The sequence below is a fragment of the Syngnathus scovelli genome, chromosome 2 (assembly GCF_024217435.2).
Source record: "Syngnathus scovelli strain Florida chromosome 2, RoL_Ssco_1.2, whole genome shotgun sequence".
Taxonomy (NCBI): domain Eukaryota; kingdom Metazoa; phylum Chordata; class Actinopteri; order Syngnathiformes; family Syngnathidae; genus Syngnathus; species Syngnathus scovelli.
The window spans coordinates 3294477-3318859 of record NC_090848.1 but is presented as its reverse complement, the minus strand read 5'-3'; the positions used below and the strand labels follow the sequence as shown (position 1 = coordinate 3318859).

The 24383-nt window shown below is 46.3% G+C and overlaps 2 protein-coding genes across 2 annotated transcripts; both read right to left on the bottom strand.

Moving 5' to 3' along the window:
• Window positions 1-1613: 1613 nt before the first annotated feature.
• LOC125988514 (dihydropyridine-sensitive L-type skeletal muscle calcium channel subunit alpha-1) lies at window positions 1614-14621 on the bottom strand. The gene is made up of 45 exons (XM_049753810.2): window positions 14177-14621; window positions 12606-12711; window positions 11968-12107; window positions 11766-11899; window positions 11545-11697; window positions 11278-11483; window positions 11075-11178; window positions 10861-11006; window positions 10697-10778; window positions 10450-10610; window positions 10154-10379; window positions 9839-10046; window positions 9658-9778; window positions 9469-9583; window positions 9298-9397; window positions 9161-9230; window positions 8967-9099; window positions 8751-8880; window positions 8615-8674; window positions 8253-8359; window positions 8091-8178; window positions 7912-8019; window positions 7797-7849; window positions 7584-7730; window positions 7311-7512; window positions 7092-7250; window positions 6868-6978; window positions 6716-6799; window positions 6226-6273; window positions 6122-6148; window positions 5928-6053; window positions 5802-5867; window positions 5648-5739; window positions 5422-5581; window positions 5217-5344; window positions 4986-5082; window positions 4665-4767; window positions 4491-4592; window positions 4289-4422; window positions 4089-4214; window positions 3210-3418; window positions 3067-3131; window positions 2960-3006; window positions 2839-2889; window positions 1614-2765 (listed from the first exon to the last, which is right to left on the bottom strand). Exons 1-45 carry the CDS (start codon window positions 14359-14361, stop codon window positions 2544-2546), a joined length of 5442 nt encoding a protein of 1813 aa, XP_049609767.1. The 5' UTR covers window positions 14362-14621; the 3' UTR covers window positions 1614-2543.
• A 724-nt stretch (window positions 14622-15345) lies between these two features.
• Window positions 15346-17419, bottom strand: tmem9 (transmembrane protein 9). Its single transcript, XM_049752949.2, has 5 exons — window positions 17243-17419; window positions 16936-17027; window positions 16743-16851; window positions 16537-16668; window positions 15346-16474 (listed from the first exon to the last, which is right to left on the bottom strand). The coding sequence occupies exons 1-5, from the start codon at window positions 17333-17335 to the stop codon at window positions 16334-16336; spliced, it is 567 nt and encodes a 188-aa protein (XP_049608906.1). The 5' UTR covers window positions 17336-17419; the 3' UTR covers window positions 15346-16333.
• Between the last annotated feature and the right edge of the window lie 6964 nt (window positions 17420-24383).

Genomic DNA, 24383 nt, shown 5'->3' with positions numbered 1-24383 from the left:
CATGTTGGAACGCGGCCCCGAGGACTAGAGCTTAACACCTGTGACCTTTGACCATGAATTTCCCTAATAAAGTGGCCTGTTACTAGGTACACTTAAAAATGGCAGTGTACCTAATGGAGTGTCCATTTGATTCCCTCGTTAAGCGCACCTGCGTGAAAAGTTTTAGCTCCTTACGAACGTGAAAGTGACCAAAAAATTTTCACGCAGGTGCGCTTAACGAGGGTCACTTGGAAAACATGTTGGAACACGGCCCCGAGGACTAGAGCTTGATATTTCCCTAATAAAGTGGCCTGTTATTAGGTACACTTGAGAATGGCGGTGTACCTAATGGAGTGTCCAAGTGACGTCACAGATCAAACAGCCAATCAGGAGGTGGGGGTGAGGGTGGGTGTGGCACTTTTCACTTTCACTTAAGCTTTTTCCCTAAGTGGCCTGTGATTAGATACACCTCATGGACACTACAATAGAAAAAGAAAAAAGAATAAATAAGACAGTGTAGCGAACGATTCGGTGAACGATTCTTTTGAACAAATATTTTTAGTGAACCGATTCTAAAGAGTCAATTCACGTAAGAACTGGAATGCACATCACTAGTACAAAACAGTGCAGACGACCATGGTCTACCCGGTTGAAATAGCTGACTGGTTAGTGATACGGGCTCTTGCTCGGTTAGAACTTGGTTCGGTCCCAGGTGTTAAAACATACCTAAATGTGCTTTTATTGTGCAATTAACCCATTATTTCTTTCATTTTTTTTTACCTCGTGTAGTGTACCTAGTGTTTACATTGTCATATAAAGCAGTTAGCCAAATGTCTGATTTTTATGCTTTAATTGGCGAATATAAAAACAAGGAATAAAACACCAGACAAGTTTTAACATAAATGTTTATTAAAAAAATAATATTAAAAGTAAATTTCAAACCAGCAATCCAATGTGAAATTGCAGTAGATATATTGGATAACAAAATTTAGGCGTATATATGCGTACACGTTATTTAAAAACTACTATAAGTGTTAAAAAAAATCAAGATTACCCAAAGAGAAGCATAATCTCCCCGTTGTTGTATAAGGGCGCATCTCTTTATGCAATAAAGTTAGCCGTTAGCTTGGAGAAAACGCGCGTAAAAGAAGTGGTGTTGTAGTGAATGGTTCCTTCTTTCCTTGGCAAATCGTAAATCGATATTCTGTCTTACATATTTCACGCCAGGAGGGAGACGCAACACGTTCACTGACTGATCCGTTGATGCACGGGAAGGAAGGCAGTTGATCCATTGACTCGTTCGCGAACGGGAAAGTCAGGATTCGTTCCCTCACTGATCCGTTCTCAAGATGAACTGGAAATGCTGATTCGTTCACTCACTGATTCGTTCGTTGGTGAGCGGGAAATGCAATTCACGACTCGTTCGTAAACAGGAAGTTACGTCATTTTCTTCTTCGTTTTGTTTATCGGCGCGGTGGCACCAGCTTCCATGGGCATTACCGACACCTACTGGTTGAAGTCATATGAACTGAAAAAACTACAGTCATCACAAAAAGAAAAACGACAAAAATATCAGCAATGTGTCTCTATTAAGCCAAATTCGGAATGTTTGCTTTCTACAAATAAAAGTTGAATTCTTTCGAATCCTCTCATTCTTTATTTGACAAATCAATCTTTGTTTTGAATTGCACTGCAGCTTCAAGACACTTTCAAAATGAGGACTCGGACATTCCGTTCCACAAACACTCTGCCCGTTGGGACTATTTAAAGAGGGGCTCACTTTACAAGGAGAAACTCTGCTGAGGTGTCCAAGCAAACTCACAGCCATGGCAATTTATTAGGGACACCAGTCACTCATCACTTGCAATGTGTCACTTTTTCTTTTCACTAGTGAAGCTTCAAATATTTTTCATGAAGCATTTTTAATTTTTTCACTCCTCTCTGTTCAACTTTGGGGTTAAAAGTATACTTACCATTTCTAAAACTGCTTTCTTGACGTCAACCAACAGTGCCATCTAGTGGAGTAAATAAAATACAACTGGTTCATGAAGCAAATTTGAAGCATCATCTCCCTATCATTACTTTTCACCATATTTTGGGGGGCAAAGTACCAAAATGTGGCCGCCGAACCAGAATACGAGCTAATATTTTGAAAAGTTGGTTGTTTTGAACTTTTACATCGAATTTTAACTCTGCACATTTGCAGTAATTATCTTCAAACGTGTTTAATGCATTCACAAAGCGGTCTGTGATTTCACTTTGCAGGGTCTTTAATGTTAGATGATGGTGACACGTCGAGGCTGGAATGAATGAATGAATGAATTCACCTGATCTCTTCAGCCATTTTGAATTGAGAACAACTGGCAAATGCTCCATTTTGAAGGTTGTTGCCAATGTTGAGAACTTTGCTGATTGTTTACAGGAAGACTTGGGCTGGCCACCACAAATCAAGACTTGAACACGACAGAGAGCCACATTTGACTTGAAGCCCAGGCTGAATCGTCCTTCAGGACGAAGCCGCCCCCAAAAAGAAGTCATGTGTAAGCACACGCGTGGACGCGCCTCTAAACGTTGGAGTCGGCTTCAGGTGGCTCAGCTCCGTGCGGACCATGAGCGGAGGGAGTTGCGGCGATGGGGCGTTTCTTCTTCCTCACGGCCGGGTCAGGACGCTCCGCTTGACTTGGCGGAGGCACGGGGAGGCGCCGCTTCTTTTTGAGGATAGCCCGGGCCGCACCCTCGAGGTCCTCGATGGTGGCGTGCGTCTCGTCAACTGTCTCGTTCTTGGCCTGGGAGACAAAAGCAAAGCCGTCGATTTCTAAATGGACCGGCAAAGGAAAAGCCTCTTTCGAAGCCGCTCACTTCGTCATAAGCCGAGGTCGGACTGTCGGCGAGCCTGGGTTCGTAGGGGAACTGCAAAGAGGAGACGGTTTTCATTTCTTTTTGCTTCACATGGCGCACACGGGCCGGCCGTTCACGTTACCTGCGTTCGGTCCGTTCTCACTGTGAAGTCCCACGGGTGCAGATTGTCTACAAGGGTGAAGACATCAAATCAACTTGAAGATATTCAGAAACAATTGTGTCCCGTACCTGCTCCTGCATCCTCAGCGGGGCTGTCAAGCTCTTCAGCGCTACCTTGTCTTTGCAGTCCCAATCTGAAAAAAGAGCAAGAAGCTTCTCATCAGCCGCCGGATGTCAGTGGTATCATCTGAGGACACGTGACGGATGCTCACTCTGCAAAGGCGTTGTTGTTGCTGTTGCTTTTGGGAGCCGTCGGCGGCGCAAAGTTCGTGACGGGCTCGGCGGCAGGCGAAGGGAGTGTTGACTCGGGCTGGTTTTCCAAGAATTTGAGGGGCCTCTGGTTGGTCATGTGCGGTGGCGGAGCGTTGACGTTCTCCGTGGCGAACGGCTCTACTCGATTTCCAAACAAGCCGTGCGTACGCTGTACGTGTCAACATTGTCAATCAAACTTCACAAGGAACAGCAAAAATATTGGGATACATTGATCAATGAGATTTTTTTTTAGACAATTCTACACCTTAACATTCATTAAATCTAACAATCTACAGACATATGTGCAAAAAAAGTTTAATTCTGGCCACAATGTGCTCCCAAAATGTGTCTCTAACTAGGGTTAGGGTTTCAAAGTAGGGTTTCAAACTATGGTTTAAACTAGGGTTAGGGTTTCAAAGTAACATTTAAAACTAGGGTTAGACTTTCAAAGTAGGGTTTAAAACTAGGTTTAGGGTTTCAAAGTAGGGTTAGGGTTTCAAACTAGGGTTTAAAACAACAGTTAGGGTCTAAAGTAGGGTTTAAAACTTGGGTTAGGGTTTCAAAGTAGCATTTAAAACAAGGGTTAGAGTTTCAAAATAGGGTTTAAAACTAGGTTTAGGGTCTAAAGTAGGGTTTATACCTAGGTTTATGGTTTTAAAGTAGTGTTTCAAACTAGGGTTTGGGTTTCAAACAATGGTTTCAAACTAGTGTTAGGGTTTTAAAACCCTAGTTTGAAGCCCTAACCCTAGTTTTAAGACCTAGTTTGAAACATGTGCCTAAAGAGTGAAAGCTACTTTCAGTGAAATTAGCATTGTCTTGTGAGCAACATTTTCTTTCACCTGGTAAATGTGCTCCTCCCCAGCTTCTTGCATGGCTCTCTCCATTTCGTCCTCATTGTGCAGGTCTCCCGAAATTGCTCGGTGCATTTCTGCAGCCACTTCATCCTCGATAGCCCTGAGACCGGCCTGCGGGATCCAGAAGAGGAGGCATGCCACCAAAGGAAACTTCTAGAGCTTCTGAAGCCCTTGGGCCGACTTACTTGGATCTCTGGGCCGGAGGCGTTCTTCTTGGTTGGCCGGTATCCGTAGTACTCCTCCTGGCGTTTCAGGAACTTTCGTAAATGATCCTGGAGTAGGAAAGTGGCGTAGAATTTTCCCACGGTGACCTCATCATCTGCAAGTGGAGGCGGGGTCAGTCTCTGAATTTCCTCTGGATGCCTGGAATGGCGTCAACGTACTCACCGCCTATGGGAGGGATGACCTGATCCAACAACTTCATGCTCGTTCGCTTCCAGATGTTCTTGATGATGGCTCGAAGCTCCTCGTTGGCCTGCTCGAAGTTTCCTGCTCAGGAGAAATCAAGGTCAACAAACACACTCTTGCGCACACACTGTGAATAGCGTCGGCGAGCTCCACCTTCTGTTTTGATCTTCAGGGCTGTCCTGACCAGGGAGAAGAGGGTGGCGTTGAAGGTGACCGTGCCGTCACTGTTGAGCGGCATGTTCATGCCGACCAAGCGCTGCCGACACAAACAAACTCAAATGATAAGGGCTTCCGTCAACATATAACCTAATCTGAGGTTTCATAATATAAAAATGGCTGGGTTATTTGACAACTGCAGTGACACAAACAAACCAGCAGATGGCAGTATACTACAAGATTTGGTTGAACGTGACGTTGAATAGTTTTTTTTTTTTTTTTTTTTTTTTTTTAAATAGACAGTGTCCCAGCGGGTACCTTGCAGGCTGCACGATGAGGGCAGAACTTGCCGAAGCCCAACGGAGGCTGGATGCGTCTCAGCAGCGTCACCACATCCAGATGTTTGATTCTGCCTCTGGCCGAGCACACAAACACCTTCAACACAAATGCTCCGAAACCTCAACGAAAAGTTGGACGTGCTCAGATCGAGTTCTCCTCTCAAGGCATTTCATCCAGAAATTTCTTTTTTGGGGGGTCATCGTGGCTTACGTGGCCTCTGGGTCATATTCCGCCCAAATCTTCTTAAACTCATCCAGGTGGTGTGGACCCAGCAGTGACCAATCACGTGTCAGGTAGTCAAAATTGTCCATGATGACAGCGACAAACAGGTTGAGGATCTGTAGAAGGTGGAGACACTTATTGTTAAATGTCGTCTTGCCGAGCCAGCGGCCAATCGTGATCGTGGATCGCTAACCAGGAAGGCGCAGAGGCAGTAGAAACTGAGGAAGTAGAAGACGGCAAAGTTGGAGCCGCAGGTGAACTCTTCTCCAGGCTGAAAGTCAGACTTGGGGTCGCACTTTTGCCCGTACATGGACGCCATCATGACTTCCTCCCAACCTTCTCCAGTAGCGCATCTGCAGATCAAATCTTCAGCGTGCTCGGCCGTTTACGCGGGCACCCAACTCTCGGCGAGAACTCACCGGAACAACATGAGAACCGCCTGAGGGAACGTCTGGAAGTTGTTGTTGCGGTTGATTTCCGTGCCGTCCACTAAGGCGATCTTTCCGAAAATCTAAAACGTGTTTAAAAGTTGAGCGTGTTCTGGTTCAGAAGCGAGCGCTCCAGCTTGCTCACCTGCATCCCGATCACGGCGTAGATGAAGAAGAGCATGACGATGAGCAGAGCCACATGAGGAAGAGCCTGAAGAGCGAGACGAGGCTTAGCTCACTCACCGCTGGCGCTTGAACGCGAGGAACGCACCTGGAAGGACTTGATGAAGGTCCACAGAAGGTTTCGGATGCCCTCAGAGCGGTTCAGCAGTTTCACCAACCGCATGACTCGGAAGAGTCGGAAGAACGTGATGGAAACCGAAGCGTTCTCCGAGGCCTGCCCGTGACAACGCTCGCTGTCAATCTTTTCGTAAATGCAGACGTGGCATGACGAAGACCGCTTACCGCGATTGCTTGCATGGGATTGGTGTCCTGCAGAACGAATGAACAAAATTAGTCGAGCGTGCAAAAGAGGACACAGCATGGAGCAGTGATGGCCAGATATTTACAGCGCAGCCTTGGAGACAGTACAGTCCTCCGCTGGCGGCCAGGGCGCTCTGTAAAGGAGACACAGGTGATGAGTGAGATGTTGAGAAGAAACGACAAAGTGAGCCAGGCGTGTGGAAAGCCAGAAAAAAGGCGTGGTTGAAAAGCGGCCCAAAAGCGTGTCCGTGCGTGAGAGCCCGTGAAAACCTTGCGTCATCACATACGGTGACCAAAAAAAAAAAAAGTCAATCAGCGCTGTTGAGAAGACACACGTGGACATTCCAAATGGAAGAGAATTGTGGCAATGATGGGAGTGACATGGCGGCGGGGGTGGTGTTCACGACGGACGGCCAACCGCATTACTGACCAGATTCTGCCAACTAGTTGTGCCGGCACCGATCGAGGCCGCGCTTATACGTGTCTGGCTCGCAGCATCGAATACACACAATAAAGTAAGACAGAGAGTCATTGGCCGGGAACCTCCCGTTGAACACCCGAGCGCCATTTACTCACGTCTATTTCGCTCAGGATGACGTCCACCACGCTGCCGATGACGATGATGAAGTCAAACACGTTCCAGGGGTCTCCGAAGTAACCCTGCGTAGAGGCATCTGCTCAGGATGGGGGGGGCTGGTCGGGCCCCATCGGGCCGGAAGAAAGCCCACCTTTGCTTTGAAGGCCATGAGCTTGAGAATCATCTCCACCGTGAAGAGCACCGTGAAGATCAAGTTGAGAATGTCCGAGAGCTTGGTCACGTGGTCGGACTGGTTGCAGTGCTGAAAAGCAACACACATATTTAACATCGGCTGGATCTCATTTAAAAAAAAAAAACAGTTGATCTGCAAATTCTCAAAGTCTCATTTCTATCTTTGGAAGCAAACTGACCTACCTGCATCCCCAGGCACAAAGTGTTGAGCATAATGAGGAAGAACATGAGGTACTCAAAGTAGCAGGAGGTCACGATGTACCAGACCCGGTACTGATACGGGTTTTTGGGGATGTAGCACCTCAGCGGTCGGGCCTTCAAGGCGTACTGCACGCACTGGCGCTAAAAAAGGCAACGGAGATCGGGTCACATCGCCGTTTAAAGGCGGCGGCGGCGGCTCACCTGGTTCTTGTCCAGCTCGCAATCCTTATACTCCTGCTCGCCTTGCTCCTGGAAGGTGACGATGACGAAGCCCACAAAGATGTTCATCATGAAGAAGGCGATGAGGATGATGTAGACGATGAAGAAGATGGACACGTCCACCCGGTTGTTGAAGACGGGGCCCATGTCTTCTTCGTCCGAGTCGATGGCTCGATACAAGAGTCTGCCGAGGAGTTAGACCTTCTGAACTAACTTCTACGCGTGTACGCAACCCGACGACGCGTCAACACGTACTTGGGCCAGCCCTCGAAGGTGGAAACGGTAAAGAGCGCCAGCATGCCGTACAGGACGTTGTCAAAGTTGAAGTCGTTGTTGAGCCATTCCCGTTTGGCCACCACCGTGTCCTGCAGAGTGTTCTCAATGTGCTTCACGTAGAATCCCCTGAGAGAAGAAAGCCACGAGTGAACCATCGGTGGGTTCCCCAAGACAAACGGATATTTGCCTTACTGGCACTCCTCCTCTGTTATTTTGGACACGTCCGTGCAGCTGTAAAATTTCCCCTGTCGTAAAAAAGAACCGAAGTTAGCAAGATGTTAGCAAGATGATGGGCGACGTCACCAACCTTGAAAAGTTGCACTCCTATGCAGGCAAACATGAAATTTAGCAACATGGTGACCAGGACGATGTTTCCGATGGTTTTGATGGCCACAAACACACACTGGACCACGTGCTGCACCGAAAAAAGAAAGTTAGAAGAAAAGCTTCAATGATGAGCGAGTTAGCGTGATGCTAAAGGCAAACCTTGAGGCCTTTGGCTCGATTGATGGCCCTGAGAGGCCGCAGAACCCTGAGCACCCTGAGAATCTTCACCACTGAGATGGCGCTGGATCTGAACACCGCAAATGACGCAGGCAAGAATGACAACGTGATGTTTCACACGGCAGGTCACCCGGGTGTACTCACTCCATGCCCATCGAGAGCAGCGAGACTCCGACCACGATCAGATCCAGGATGTTGAAGGAGTTGCGACAGAACGAGCCCTCGTGCATGAATGCGCCATAAACTGTCATCTGCCGTGGGAAAAAGTTGCAATTAATATCCATCCATCCATCCATCCATCCATCCATCCATCCATCCATCCATCCATCCATCCATCCATCCATCCATCCATCCATCCATCCATCCATCCATCCATCCATCCATCCATCCATCCATCCATCCATCCATCCATCCATCCATCCATCCATCCATCCATCCATCCATCCATCCATCCATCCATCCATCCATCCATCCATCCATCCATCCATCCATCCATCCGCTCTTACCTTCAGCACAATCTCAATGGTGAACACAGTCGTGAAGACGATGTCGGCGTAGGCCAAAATCTGCAGGACGAGAGGCAGAAGGCAACGACTTCGCTCGGATTTTTGTCAAACGACTTTGGCGGAAAAAGCTCGGCACCTGGTTTCGATAAGAATTCGGATCGATGGGGTCCTCGGCTGCCAGGGAGATGGAGGACAGCAGGATGAAGAGCAGGATCAGATTGGTAAAAGACGAGGCGTTGATGATCTTGTAGCACAGTTTGCGGAACCTGAGCCCCGTCGGCGAAAACAACGAGAGCACGCGCAATCAGCAAAACGGCCAATCGGTATTTGGGTAAAGGCGTCCGCCACCGACTTGTTTTGCGGGCCGAAGATGAAAAAAGAACTGGCTTCGGGCAGCGGCACGGCTTCCTCCTTCAACTGCAGGTCGGCCATGGGACGCGGGCGAGGGCTGATGGGGATTTCGGGTTCCTCCTCCTCATCGTCACCTTGGACGAAGGCAGAAATAGAATTTCGATTTTGAAAAGATGACAAATTGCGTTTGTTTACCTGGGAAGTCGGCGGGCGGGAAAGGATCTTTCACTTCATTGACGTTGGACTCAAACTCGTCAATCTTGAGCTGATGAAACAAGATGATCGTTGATGATGACTCATCAAGTGTGGCGTGTGTTTGAAGGTAGCTGAACCTTGGCTGTGGTCGGCATGCCCTCCATCTTGGCTCTCTGCTCGGCCAGTTTCTTGGAGATCCTCTCCCTCTCCTCATCTGTCTTGTCGGGCATTTTGGACCTACACACAAAGACGTGATGAGATGGAGTGCAGATGATCACTTTGACTTTTTTTTGCAATGATTGATTCACCGCAGTAGCTTCCTCCTCAACTTCTCCTCCGCCTTTTCCTTCTGAGCCGAGGTCAGACTCTCGGCCTCCGCGAGGTTGTCCACCGCGATGGCCAAGAAGACGTTGAGAAGAATATCTGCTCGGATCAGGTTCGGGAAAACAATCTTTGACCGGCTCGAATATTCCACGGGGGAGTTTCAGGTAGGATACAGTTTCCACAGACAAAGAGGACGATGAAGTAGATGGCAACCAGAATGCCGGGGAAAACCGGGCCTCCGTAGGCCATGATGCCGTTGTTCATGATGGCCGTCCACTCCTCCCCTGTTAAGATCTGGAAGACCACGACGGCTTATAGTAGCAAACGTGTCGGACCCTGTGGAAAACATCTCACCTGGAACACGCTGATGAGGGCTTGAGGGAAGTTATCAAAGTTGCTTCGTCTGGGCCTGTTGTCAGGAAAGTTGAACTTGCCCCCAAACACTTGCATGCCGAGCAGCGAGAAGATGACGATGAAGAGGAAGAGGAGGAGGAGCAGCGAAGCGATGGAGCGGACAGAGTTGAGCAGGGAGGCCACCAGGTTACTCAGAGAGGTCCAGTACCTTCGAGAAGAGGACAGCCGTGATTCGTTGCGCTGATCTCAAAAGCAGAGGGATGCAATGGCACCACCTAGTGGGTGGTTTAAGGAGTAACGTGTTTATGGACTCACTTTGTGACTTTAAGGATCCTGAGGAGCCGAATACATCGGAGTACGGAGAAACCCAGGGGGGTGACCTCTCCCACCGACAACATGATCATCTCCAGGATGCCGCAAATCACCACGAAGAAGTCAAAACGGTTGAACAGCGACATGAAATACGCCCGGGGTCCCAGCGCGTACATTTTCACAAACATCTCAATGACAAAGAGCACCAGAAGGACGCGGCTCGCCACGTCTGCCGAAGGACAAGATGGAGAAGAGTGTGAACTTGAGTCTGTTAGGAGTATACGTGGGAGTTGGTCAACCTTGAATCGTTGTGAGCATGGCGGGCTGGTGGTGGTGCTCCGTGGCGATGGTCAGCGTGTTGAGGAGCACCAGGAACATCACCAGCCAGTAAAATGCTCTGGTCTTCACGTAAACCAGACACTTCATCCTGAAGAAGCGGTTCCAGCGACGAGCCAGGCGACTAGATGCCAAAGCAACGCCGGTGGCGAGGACAACTAAGTGTTGTTTACGTCAACACGTGGATGTAAACAGTTGAAGATCACTCACTAGTAGTAGATGACACGACTCTTGCCCTCCATGTCGAACAGGCTGTCGGTGTCAGAATCGCCGCTGGTCAGAGGCAGGAGACCTGGCGAGCAGATGGATGGATGGATGGATAGATGGATGAAGACAGATAGACGGAGAGTGTAATCAATTTGCAGTTCTCTGACCTTGGCCCTCTCTGTCAGCGTCGAGGACCTCAGCGTGGGTGATCCACTCCATGTAGCCGTGCAGGTCCTCATCCAGCTGCTGACGCTCCCGCAACTTCTGGAACTCTCCTCGGGACCGGGCTTTCTCCCGCTCTTTGGTGAATTCTCTGAGCAGAGGAAGAACATTTTCAATCGTGTTGAGAAAAGTGAGGCGTGAAGTTCTGAGTCGCCGTACCCGCTGAGCACGCCCAGAACCAAATTGAGCACAAAGAAGGAGCCCACAAGAATGAGAGGAACAAAGTAGACCCAAGGCCATTCGTTTCCGATGGCGTCGTTGATCTGAAAGACATCGTACACAAAATATGAAAAATATTTGTGCAGTAGCGTTCCGAAAGTTTTTGCAATGCAGATCGGTAAAGACATGGCCGCGTGACCAACCCAGTAGAGAACTTTGGTCCATCCCTCCATGGTGATGCACTGGTAGACTGTGAGCATGGCGAAGCCGATGTTGTCAAAGTGGGTGATGCCGTTGTTGGGACCTTCCCAGCCCGGCCGGCACTCGGAGCCGTTGATCAAGCAGCGCCGTCCGTTCCCGGCCTGAGCGCAGGGGGCGGGCCTCTCCCCCTCTGCCGTCGAATAGATATCTGCAGCGGTGAAAGAACCAAGGTCAAAGTTCATCCTAACAATTTGGCCGTGGCCGCGTACTTGTGCCCGTGTAGTAGCAGGTCTTATGCATTTTGCACTTGAAGAGCTCCAGTCCCATGATGGCGTAGATGGTGACCAACAAGAAGACCAGCAGGGCAATGTGCAGCAGAGGGAGCATGGCTTTCAGGATGGAGTTCATCACCACCTGCAGGCCTGGATGCAAACAAGATACAGAGGTTCTCCTCAGGTCCAATCAGAGGTGATCACCAACCGCTTCTTACTGGGAACTCCGGAGACGAGGCGTAAGGGACGCAGAACCCTGAAGGCTCTCAGCGCCTTCATGTCGAACCCGCCGCCTTTCTCCATGGGAACGCCTGCTATCGTATTGAAGGTATCCAGGGCAAAGGTGACCAACCTGGAGGAGGACCATCACTGAGCGCTCCCATACATTGCTGTGGTCACGCCTCAAAGGTTCTTTCTTACCCCATGAAGACGATGACAAAATCCAATATGTTCCAGCAGTTTCGTAAATATGCACCCTCGTGGAACACAAAACCATAAGCAATGATCTTCAGAAAGCACTCCAAGGTGAAGATGACCAAGAAGACGTACTCCAGACTCTCCTGCGGAAAAAAAATGTTATCCAATTAAAGATCTTCTGCGTCAAGTAAAGCTAGAAATTGATTGAAAGCTATTTTTATAGTTCTCTTAAGTCATTTGGATTTGTGTATGCAGATCTTCCCTGAGAAAGCAGCTCTTGTTACCTCAGAGGAATGAGAAGGCCTTTGGCCAAATGGGTCAGTCCCTGATATACCCAAGATGAGTATAAACTTATTTATGTATTGTGATAGCTTAATGCTAACACCAAATGCAAAACGCCATAGACAAGCTAACGAATGGCACCCACGTGAATGCCATATAAACAATTAAGCTAGCTTAATGCTAGCAAACAATGCAAAACGCCACAGACAAGCTAACAAATGGCACCCACGTGGATGCCATATAAATCATAAAGCCACAGATATTTGAACACATCCAAAACAGCGTACAAAGCTGAATCACATTTGAGCCATGAATGGTGCTCACTGAAGAGTCCCGACGGAGCGATCATTCTCGCTTACCAGGCTGGAATTGGTGTTATTGCTATCTTCTTCCGGCATGGGCAGGAACACGGCTAGGGCGACACAGTTTGCAAAGATGGTCAATAAGATGATGATCTCAAAGGTTCTGGATGCTGCTGTTCAGGATTATTACCCAAGGATGATGGGAATTGCACTTTCTCCCTAAAGAAATAAGAACAGATGATATTTGCTGCCCTAAGCTCCCGCCACGTCACTGGATGTACCATGTGTGTCTTGGATAAGTTTATTGGGCTGTCATATAAGGCATTAATAAAATGATTAAGGATGAGAATTGTGGTGTCCTGTGGGGTAGATTCCACAGCAAAGAATCTTGTGACCTGCTCACTGTGTTTACTTTATTTTAAAATAGTTGTAGGTGAGATGATTGGGACTTCCAGGTACAGTTGAAGGGATTAGCTAGTTTTAATCACAGTTAAACTGTCCGTAAAGATACAAAGATGCTAAATATATATGTCAGGAATAAAGGCTATCATGGTGCTGGTATCTGATGGAATATTTATTTTTTAGGTGGTATTTGGTGACAAAAGATTGGGAACCTCTAGGCCTAAATTCGTTTTGGTGCTGATTTTGTGAAGATCAACTTTGGCAAGGCAAGAAAACAACAACCCTGCTTTTCACCAAAGTGCTACATCACAACGGAGTATCGGCCTCGACACTTTCTCATTCCCACCAGTAGGGGGCTCACTAAGAGAATTCGCCTGCCAGGTCAGCATCATGTCCCCGCTGTGATGCAGCAGGACAGCTGCGTGGCCCAAGAATATGTCCAAAGCAGCCAAACATACGCACGCCTGCCAAAATGAGTCAGACTTGTTCCTCATTCTTGTCAAACGTCACCACACTGTATGTTTTTTTTCTTCTCCCCCCCCCCCACTTGTGGTCTACATGTCCTGCGGGGGGACATACCAATGTGATTATACTTGTGCAATAAAAAGTGCCCATGACTCGGTTAAGCATGTGGCGACAAATGGCAACGGAATTTTTTTTTACTTTTTACATAATGGGGTTCAAAATCTAAATTGGCCCTTTGTTTGTGTTAAAATGTTCACTAATGTAAAATATTTTGTATACAATAAATAAGCCCTGAATAGTGAAGTCGGTAAAGAAATCAGCAAAACGTGACCCCGACTATCTATTGATCCAAAAGTTTATCCATACTAATCAACGGAGTAGCATATGGGTCATCTGAAAATACATCAATTGCTGTCGGCTAATTTTGTTCTGGATACGAAAGATGTCTGAACCCGGAATGGGCATGAGGCTAAAATAAAAGTAGGAAAGTCCCCGCAGGGACCGCTGAGCCACACATAGTGGAAGCATTTGAGCGCTATTTTCACATTAAACACAGAATGGCCTCGCGTGCCTGCATGGACGTGGACGAGGGCTGCCAGGGAATAACACAAGTCTTTGCACGTCACACGACAAATTGACGTGAGCTTAAGGGGGCTAGCGATTGACATCTCGGCAAACAGCTGGTGTAAAGCAGCTCGATCAAGTTGCCAAATGGTTTGGGCACCTGACATGCTCCGATCTCGATATAATATAAAGGATACTTCCACTCCACAATGTTAATGCAGGCCTTGCGGAAGGGATTTTTAAGAGTGAGGAAGAAGAGGGATCTAGCAGGTCTTGGGTTGCCCCCCGTGGCCTGTAACTTCTTCAGCTTCTCCCGCTGCTTCCTCTTCAGCTCCTCTTCATTCATGATGACCGGCTTGGACGCGTCCGAGTTTGACGCCATCCTGGAGATTCTCACGGGGCCTCAATTCCAGAGAAATGGCTCCACCGCTTGTATAATCCCAATTTGAGGCTGATAATCGCGTTTGTTTGTGCCTCCCGCGGAGCCGCGGGCCTCGCCTGGCTGAGGACCTCTGACTGGAAAACCTGCCGGCCAAGTGGCAGCAAGAGCAGTTGGCCCTGCTGGAGTTTAATTTTAGACCGTGAACTAGCGGCGAGCCATGCTTGGGGATGGTAAAAAGGTTTGGGGGGTGACGACCTGCAAGATGGGATGAGATGAAATGAAGGGGGTGGGGTGGGTTGTCTGGGCAGGACAAGGGAGGTGACCAAGGCTGATCAAATGTTTACATTTGGGACTCGTGTTTAGTGTGTTGGTTTGTGTGAATTGTGGGCAGTGTATGGCTATTAAAAACTATTCAAACTAAAAAACAAGTTCAACAAAAAAAAGTGTCATTTGTTCCATCTTGTTTGTATGCACATATCTGGAGGACCAAAACTGCCAAAATGAAAAATAATGAAGTGAAAATAAAACATTTAAAAAAAGAAAATTCAAGAATATAAATAATACATAAATAATATATTATTACAAATAAATATAAAAAACACAACCACTCATTTCATGCTGGCACTGATTGTGACATGAAATGAGAGCAGATCTAGTTTATTTATTGATTATCTATTTCTAAATTTATGCTTCTATTGAAAAATCATTTTGTGTTTAGTTTTACTTTTATGGATTTTAATGTTTTATTTTGATTTTTCAATTCAATTTTTCATTTTGGTTTTATTTTGACATATTAATTTATTTTTGATTTTGGCAGTTTTGGTCCTCCATAAAAACTGATCTCATACCATCAAAATGTGTTCCAAATTAAACGTGCAAAGTGAAGGATTAAGACGATCATAACTTCTTTAACAAGGGCAAGCAGCGTGTTGCCCTCTAGTGTTCATTTTCGGTACGAGCAAATTAACGCGACAAACACCCAAATTTGCTTAACCGGTGTTTTCTTATTTGGCAAGAATGACAAAAGTACAGACAAATGACTATGCATACAATTCAGGAGCGAGGACAATCAAATTAACCACAAATATCTAATAAAACAATCATAATAAACACATTTGTAGTCAACACATCAGGATGGGGGGATAATAATGTGTGCAATAATGGTTTTAAATACAAGAAAGTTCATTTACGTGCTAGCGATTTATAATCTACCCGTCATTTTGCTAAAATATCACAGCCGGCCCAATTTTGATACAAACTATCACCCAAAGAAAGGAGAAGAAAAACAAGCACACATTCAAATGATATGCCTAACTTAATATGAACTAAACGAACTATGTGGATTGCTTGACAAGATGCTCTGGCACCTTCAAAAAATACTTCATGGCTAGCAAAAAAAATGTTTAGTCACAAAGCCACCAGAGTTGTTTTGGAACAAACCGGTGAGGTGTTTGCAGGTTGTTGGCAATTTTTAATCTACTTGTGCTTTGGGCAAAAGACTCTCCACGCTTCGCTTTTTGGCCATTATTAAATTATATTTGTGTAAAACAATAAATAGTAAAATTTATAATTTTATTATGCAAGATAAATATTTGCTGTATTAATTCAGCTAGATCTTGTTTTACGCACAGAAAAGTTTTTTTTTTTTTTCCGTTGTGAAAAATCATATCACATTTTTGTTGCTAGCCGGTTATTAAAATGTTGAATATATCATACAGTCATGGTAAAACTATTAACTAATATTGGTAAACAATAAATTACTTTTTTTCAAATACTAACTATGAGTGACTTTCAATCTTCCACAAATTTACTGTAAAGCACATGCAGGAATTGCTCACTGCCGTGCTCGTCAGTTAAGCATCACAATCATCTCGAGCGGGTCTATTTTTGCGTCAAGCCTTGAAATTCCGTGTGGTGAACTTGCGAAAGTGCAGCTGGTGACAGAGAAGATACCTGGCTCTAAAGCTCGGCTCTAACTGAGCATCTTGTGGCGGTCGAAGACCGTCTTGCGCTGTTCCTGGACCTGCTTCTTCCAGCGTTGCTGCGCACCCTCCACCCGCTCCAGCACCGTGTTTCCTCTGGCCAGGCCGCTGTCCACTTGCGGACGCATCTCCTAAAAAAGAAGACCGCACGTGGAGAAGCCGAGATTCCTGGTGAGCAGCGGATTTGCCGTACCTCAGAATCATCCTCGTTGTGCAGAGGCTGCGTGTAGGCGTCGTGCTTGCGGATGAGAGGATCCACCAGAAGGAGGAAGAGCATGTACAGCAACAGCGCCCCCACAACAGACAGGTAGATGATGATGGTCACCTGAGATACAAAATGATAGCTTTTGATTGGCTCCCACTTTTACCTGGGCTTGCAAAAGGAAGCTCTTGTCCGACCTTGATAGTGTTGCTGCTCCGCTCCTCGTACTTGCACTCACACAGCAGGCAATAAGCTTCTACATCACGGCCAGGCACCGGCATGGGATCCACAATATGGAGACAGTTGCTAGACACAGAGAAGCGTAAAAATCAAATCATCAGATTCGAACAGATCACAAATAGAATATGAGAAAGGCATTGCTGCACTTACCAATCCTTTTGGGAAACATTTCGGTTGTAGACGTGCCCGGAAATGTTTCTGTAAGGCGGGCAGATGCACTTGCAGCGAACATCTTCAAAACTCTGTCATTGCAGCCGAACCAACGAAACAGAACGCAAGTTACGGAGGATTTCTTTGCAGACCTGGTGCTTTTAAAATCAAGCATATCGGTATATCACGTCCGACATAGCGGCGCAATGTTGTGCTATGTTGTGTGGCTATTATGGCTGACTGATGATCCTTTCACCTCCCCCCCCCCCTCTTCCGCCCCCCCGCAGGTTGCACCCACCGGTCTTACCTTCGCATTCACAAGAGAAGCAGCATCCAGCAGCAGAGCAAAAAACGTCGCAGCTGCGACAAAAGTCCAGCAAGTCCCCCAGCAAAACGACATCGTTTCGCAGGTATACGGAAACGCAGTAAAAACGAACCACCTGACCGCTAAATTCCTCCACTTCCGGGTTGGCGTCAACAAACGGCGACGCTGCCACCTGCTGGTGGAAATACATTCAACATGCAGTTCAAATCACGGAATGAATACAATTAAATTCCGATCTTTACCACTAAAACATTTACTCAAGGTCAGTTTTTATCATATTGTACTGTATTAAAAATGATATTGATGTTGTTGAGATACTTTAAAACAATTGTGACCACCGTATGATTTGAATAAAAAGAAAGGCAATATTGAAAGTGTGGCGCACAGACAGTTATGGAATAAAGATAATTAGCCATTGAATGTTTTCATTAATAATTACATCATTTTGTGCTGCAAATGCATTTCAAGGGAGAGGTTTAAAAACTCATCAAGTATTTTCCCATAAATTCAAGCCAACACATACAAATGAAATCCACCTTCTCTGGTGCAATGTGAAATGTATGCCCTGACTCTTTGACCAAATCAATACTACCTCTATTTGCTAGTAATCCTGTTTTTCTGTATGATCAGATAGCCTTAATAAGACAAAGGAATCGACAAATTCAGACAGAACCACTTGAGCTCGTGGTCACGGAGATCAATTGAAGGTGCTGGAATTTCTCTCATAAACCGAGATAAGAGTCTTTAATGGCACAGTCACAATGTGCCCCTTTATCCACCAACAAACATGAAAGGAGCACATAATAAATCGTGTAAAATGTGCACATCTTTTTGCTGCTTATTTGACGACTGTTGTATTTTCTTGCTGTGTTGCTTTAAGTCAAAAATTTGAAATAGTCCAATGCACACTGAGAAAAAAAATTAAGGAAAAAAGGGATTGAATGAAAAGAGCTAATCTGTTAATCTACCTACAGTACAGTTATGAGCTCTCATTAAAAACGAACAACAAGATTGACATGAGCGGCAAAACCCAATTTAAAAAAAAACAATGCACCATCCCAACAACAACAAAAAGTACATTTCAGGGAACCATTGACTAAATGAATCGACGAATGGATGTTCATGTGGGCAGTTCGCCACTAGGGGGTGCTAGAACCTAAATGACAAGCAAAGCAAACAAATGTTCGGATTTGCCCTGTTCAACATTAAAAATGTGGTCGCGAACTAGAAACAAAAGAAAACCACAAATTGCATCATAGGCAAAGTTTGATTTGACAATAACATTTGACGTCACAATGATGCTAATAAAAGTTAATTTATGAGCGTTGTGACGTCATTTCACCGATCGCTGCTTAACGCGCACCTCTGTTCATTTGTGGCAAGTCACATTTGTTGAATCTGTCATGATGCTTTTTCTGTTTCCGATCGGGAGTTTTTCTTCCGGCAAGGTGTTTTTTTTTAAATATTGCATTAGATTGTCAGGATTTTTTTTCACAGTTCACATACGTACTAGCTGTCAAGTCATAACGACTGTTCTCAAGAGGAAGTCAAGTCATTCTTTTTCTTGACAGCAATACGTTCTTCGTGTCCACACTTGTCTATACACTGTGTTCTGATTGATGTTGTGCTCGTGGAATATGAATGAAGCCGTAAAAGTCCCCACCCCCCTTCCCCATTTTTTAAATTCATCTCGAGGGGCGGCCATTTTGCTGCGTACTGCCAATTGCGGTTGAATGAAAATTTAGCAGCGGCATTTAGCTGTCAAGCTACGCGCAAGTGGAATAAGTTCTGAAAAACTCTGCGGCTAAAAATCAATTTCTCACTCTTGCGTTTACAACAGGAGTAAGACAACTTTTTCTTCTATTCTTTTTTTCTTCTTGATTGCATCCATTGCGATGAAGTTAAGCTTGACCTATGAGAAGAAAGCCTTTTGCGTCCTTATTCTTCGCAGCCCTCACAACCTTTTCCAATGGTTCCTTTTTGACCTTTATCATATCATCTGCGGCGTCTTTTTCGCCTCCTTTTTTCCTTGATATCATGCTTTTTGTCAAGGCCGGGCGTTGACGTTTGAATAAGAAGCCTATCTCCCTCCTGTCTGCTCTTATTCGTCTGCCCTCCCCTCCTACTGAGGCCAGGCGGCGGGAGGAGCCATTCTAATGGATGCCCATGGTAATGGAAGTCAAGGGAGGCAGCAGACACCGGTGGTCCACGGCCAGCTCCAAAAAAACCATAAATCACAACCGGCGGTTCCGCCCTGCTGAGTGTAGCCGATCACACTCCACCAAAAAGCAATTCTGCCAACGTGTGTTTGCACATTTGTCTTCATCAGCCTCTGGCTTGTTTCCAGCCCCCGTGACTGACGTTTGCTTTCCCGTGGTAACCACACAAAGTATTTACACATTAGCTACAAAGGTTTCTTTCCACCAGAGCAAGAACACAACGTGGATCAAAACACATTTGTCTATGCCTACTATCAGCTAATTGCTGGAAAAAAAAAAAAAAAAAGATAATTGGTCAGGTCTGCAGAAGCTGGATAACCAATGTGGTCGTCAAGACATGCAGGACCAGGATTGGTGACCCCTGACTTTGAGGGTCTTAACTTATCAGCAGGTCAACCTGCAAGTGAAATAAAAAAAGCAAGTCGTGACGTCACACAAAAACACTACGAAGCGTCCAATCAGATTACTCATGTTAAATCCGCGCATTGCTATGAAAATCATAAATAATAATTTCCCAAATTTTTATTCATAAAGTTTTTGATAGCCTGATTGATATAAAAACATTAATTTTGCAATTTTTCTTCTTTTTTGCAGTTTTCTGGCTCATCTTCTTAAAACCAATAGTTCCATTTCGTTCTGCGGTTATTAATTCAAATATTGGCCCATGTTCTGATTGCTATTGACAATATGTCAAAAAGTTGTTTTCCCCTTTTGGAAGTTAGCGCGATGCTTGCAGAAGAAGTGGTTGGAGCACAGAAGTTGCCACTTCTGAAAAGTAGCCATTGATGTTTACCCAAAGTCCAGTCTGTGTCTTCTCCTGCTTTATGGCCACCGACAGCTGCCCGTCAAGCAGTCGGGTGGGGAGGGGGGGGAGGGGTCGTGCAGGGGCGGGAGGCGTCCGCTGAGGAGCCCGCGACACCGAGGTGAATGCCGGGTCCGTCGTTGCTGAGCTGACGTGAAACGTAGCTAGAGAGACGAGAAAGCATCTCCTGCCTCTGAGGGACGTGGATCTCCAGTGAGAAAATGGAGATGTTGGAGCTGGACCCTCAGACAAACACAACGTGAAAGCTGACACGTGATGGACACAAACATCGTGGGACAAGCGGACAGCACACACACCCTCTTCACGTTCTTCTACCTCAACCCAGCTGTAGAGAAATAAAACCGCCAAGATAGGAGGAGAAGGATCTTATGTTGGAAGTCTACTGCTTATCTCCAATATTGACAACCGCCAATGGCACTAAATGAGTTTAAAAAAGTCCTTAGATATCTGCGAGGTCATTTAGCGCAAACGACATCACCTTGACCATCGTGCTTGGATCGTGGCGTGTTGAGGAGAAAACGCGGAAGCCGAGCGGCAGGAATCCACACGCATCCTTCAAGAGAAGACGCGGGTCAAACAGTTGAAAACAATGAAAAGTGACAAGCCACTGAAAGGTGGACGGATAAACAGCTGCAGGCAACGATGGGCGTTTGTTGCTTTCACAAGGCTTGGCAAACTTTACACGAGAACCGCAGATGCGTTGCTAGCTAGCTAACGGCATTGCTAGCTAGCTAGCAAACGGCATTGCTAGCTAGCTAACCACACACCACAACTGTGCCAGTTTTCAGTCTTTCTACGTCTTCAGATATTATCTTCAAACAGGTCAAGTGAATTAAGAAACACATATCGTCAAAGGATGCAAATTAGGTTTGGCCGTAGTTCAAACTGCGGACAAAACAAAGTTGATGCCGAGACAGACGCGTGTGGTAATATCGAGCGACACGTGCTTTTGTCCCACCTGCCTGAAACAATAAGCGAGCACGAGCTAAGCGAAAGAGACTCCACACTCCAAAACAAGGGTGCCAGAAAGAAGATGTCAAGTCCAATTCTTCACGCCAAATTTTGGGTTTGCAATGGCGTGGAGTTGCCAACACCTTTTATTGTCGCTGCTGATTGTGGGCCAGTTTTGATCCAGCGCCATCGATCGTGTCACCAGACGCTTCCTCCACTTCCTTTGACTCACGTCTGTCTTTCTCGTATCCATCGCAATTCACAGCGGTCGCCTCATGGCGCTTTCCCAGAGCCAAACAATGGCGCCGTCCAGAAAGAGAGAGCGTCGAGCTAAATGGATGTGTGTCACAGATAGCCATCGTCTCTCTTCTCTGAATGTTGTCTCGCTCCCCGTGGCCAAAAGCGTCAGCTCGCACTGAGTCAGACACAAACGCGGCCGACTGAGACCAAAGTTGTCATCTCACAATGACAGAAATCAATAGACCCCGCCGACGCCATCGCTGTAATCGGCAGTCGGAGCTGCAAAGGAGGCAGCGAGACATAAAAACGCCGAGGAGGTCAAAGAAGGGGAAATTTGATGAATGGATCATACACTCAAATTCACTTCAATTTAGTTTTGAAAGACAAAAGTATCGGTATCGGGTATCGGTACAGGGTCGAATTATTTCATCAAAATTTTTATCATCGTAATAATAGCCAATCAAGGAAAAACAACAAACTGAAAGTGACTGACGGTGCATTTTTAGCATCGTAGCTGCTCACAGCTAATATATTAGCTGCTCAACATTGACTTCATCTGTTGGCTCTCATACAAAAAAGTCGAGCAGAGTAAAGAAGGACGGAGTGAAACGGAGAAGAAAGGAAGGACGGGAAAGAAGCAGGTTGAGGTGGTGTGGGAGGGCGATGCTCCACTGGCTGGCTGACAAACAGACGCTCCCTCCAGAGTCAGGCGGATGAGAGGGGGGAGGAAAGGGAGGTGGGAGGGGAGAGGGGGGGTTGACGTGGCCAGTCAACCCCGGCACCCTCAAACAGCCTCCACCACGTAGCAGAAAATCTATGCCCGCTCTCTTAGTATTCTTCTCGTTTCTTGCAAAGGCTCTCCGGATGCCGCCGGCCGGTGGGCTTAGACAAGTCGCTCTGCTAGCGAGGTCCTGACCAGCCGCGTGTGATGCTAGCGGGGGCCCCCGCCTCCCGTCCTTCTCATGGCTGCTCTGAGCTGACAGCTCAGAGCGCTCGGCCCCTTGAAAACCTTCATCGGGAACCGAAATGGACGCACCATTCGTCCAATTTCCCACAAGGAGCAGCTCAACAGGAGCAATGTCGCGTTTCTAATCCTGACAAAACAGCGTGCCATCGTTGAACAGCACGGGCACAAAAAGGTCTTGTTGTTTTGTATGGTTTTTAGGAGCAATATTGCTATTATACACACATTTGTCAGCCTTAGCCGTAGAGCTTAATGCTAGCAAACGCCAGGCTAGCGTAGCAAAACGACAGGCTAACGTAGCAGCGATGCGGTGGTGAAACAACGGATATGTAAACACAAAATGTGGAGCAACACATTTAGACAGATAATATAACAATATTCACATGCACAAATGCTTTCTGAGGAGGTATGACCCTATATAACTTATTTTTGTGGCGGGCCACATCGTCGTAGTTTCCTTCGGACGGCCATTTTGAATGTCAACGGCTACATAGCAAATTGATGAATAACTAGTTTTGAATTCTGTGACTCGTAAAAACAAATATTTTAAAAAGATGAATGGTAATAAAAATTAGGTACAGCAACCCAAAAAAAAGTCTACTTAAGTACTGCAACAATTTAGTATTTGTACGTAATTACATCTCAAATTGTCGTCCGCCACAATGCCAGCACGATTGTCTTTCTAATCTCCAGCATGACTGCTAAATCCCAAACAAACAAAGGCTTGTTGTTGTCTTCTTCCCAAGTAACGCTGTCACCTTGAGCCCGCCTCGTCATGCCCGAGCACACGGGAAAGGTCACGGCTCGTAGTCATGTCGTGAGCTGTCACTCTTCCCTCCCGTCGCGTTCGACTCTGTCAGACGTTTCGCTCCTTGCCTTCCGATCAAAGATGCGATCCTCTGCCGACTTTGAAGGTTAAGAGTGAAGAAAAGCCATCCTGGTGTCTGAGCATTATCTGACGTGCAGATGCGAAGACAGAGCCAGGAGCGATAAGCCCACATCGGGACGAGTCTGCCGCCGTTCCAAAAAGATCCCACGGCTAATTGCTAGCTGAGGATAAACGGTGCCAAATGGACTCCATACCAATACCTCGAAATCACACTTCAGTTTGGGATTGTACGGTATTTGTCAAACGTGATTAGCATAAATTTCATCCAGTTCTTTGACTACCCACGTGTACCAAATATAGAACTTTTTTTTTCTTTTTTTCCATGAAAGAATAGGCACATGCACCATTTCACAAAACGAATCACAACACAAATTTCCAACGTATCGCATCCGCACCTTACGTGGGAATATGATGCAATCATACGCCGGTGCTTGAAAAAAAAAAAATAGAAGAGGCGCTAAACACAGATGTGGCACTTGCCGAGGAGAAACTTGAATCACCTCACATCAATTATTCATGATCAGGGGCCTGGCGGGATGATTTCTAAAATGCCCCCCTCCCCCCACGTCAGTCCTGTATGAATTATTCAGACTGCCTTTACACAAAGAACTCCATCTCCGATACCTGATCAGTCAGTCAGAAACATTATGCAACAGAGAATGTCAGGAGGAATTGAAGGAATGCGTCTCCCGGTGTTTGCGGTATAAAACAAAGCCCTCAAGGAACGTCAAGTAATAATGAAGAGTGCGGGGAAAAAAAAGTTTAGGTACACTTGATTGCAGCCCGTGTTTACACTTGGTCTGGATAAAAAGTAGAAAATGACACACCAAGGTAGAAAGGTGCCTTGAATTTCAAGATGGCTATAAAAGATGATTCTGTCATGCGAAAAGCAAACGACAAAAATGTCCTACACTGACATGTTGAGGACATCACTCACACATTGGATCTTGTTTTCTCATTCGACACGTCTGTTTTGGACACTCCTCTGGCGGGCGTTTCATTTCCTCCCATCTGCTTGTGTCTCCGTCAGGCTCCTC

Bases quoted from the DNA above. Each gene is read 5' to 3' on its own strand.
- LOC125988514 (XM_049753810.2), bottom strand. From the start codon at position 14,361: ATGGCGTCAAACTCGGACGCGTCCAAGCCGGTCATCATGAATGAAGAG. The intron at 6,800-6,867 runs GTGGGCTTTCTT...GCCTCTACGCAG, and splicing joins TCATGGCCTTCAAAGCAAAG to GGTTACTTCGGAGACCCCTG. The intron at 2,766-2,838 runs GTGAGCGGCTTC...TTTGTCTCCCAG, and splicing joins CGACCTCGGCTTATGACGAA to GCCAAGAACGAGACAGTTGA.
- tmem9 (XM_049752949.2), bottom strand. From the start codon at position 17,335: ATGTCGTTTTGCTGGGGGACTTGCTGGACTTTTGTCGCAGCTGCGACG. The intron at 17,028-17,242 runs GTAAGACCGGTG...CTGCAATGACAG, and splicing joins CTTCTCTTGTGAATGCGAAG to AGTTTTGAAGATGTTCGCTG. The intron at 16,852-16,935 runs GTAAGTGCAGCA...CTCTGTGTCTAG, and splicing joins AATGTTTCCCAAAAGGATTG to CAACTGTCTCCATATTGTGG.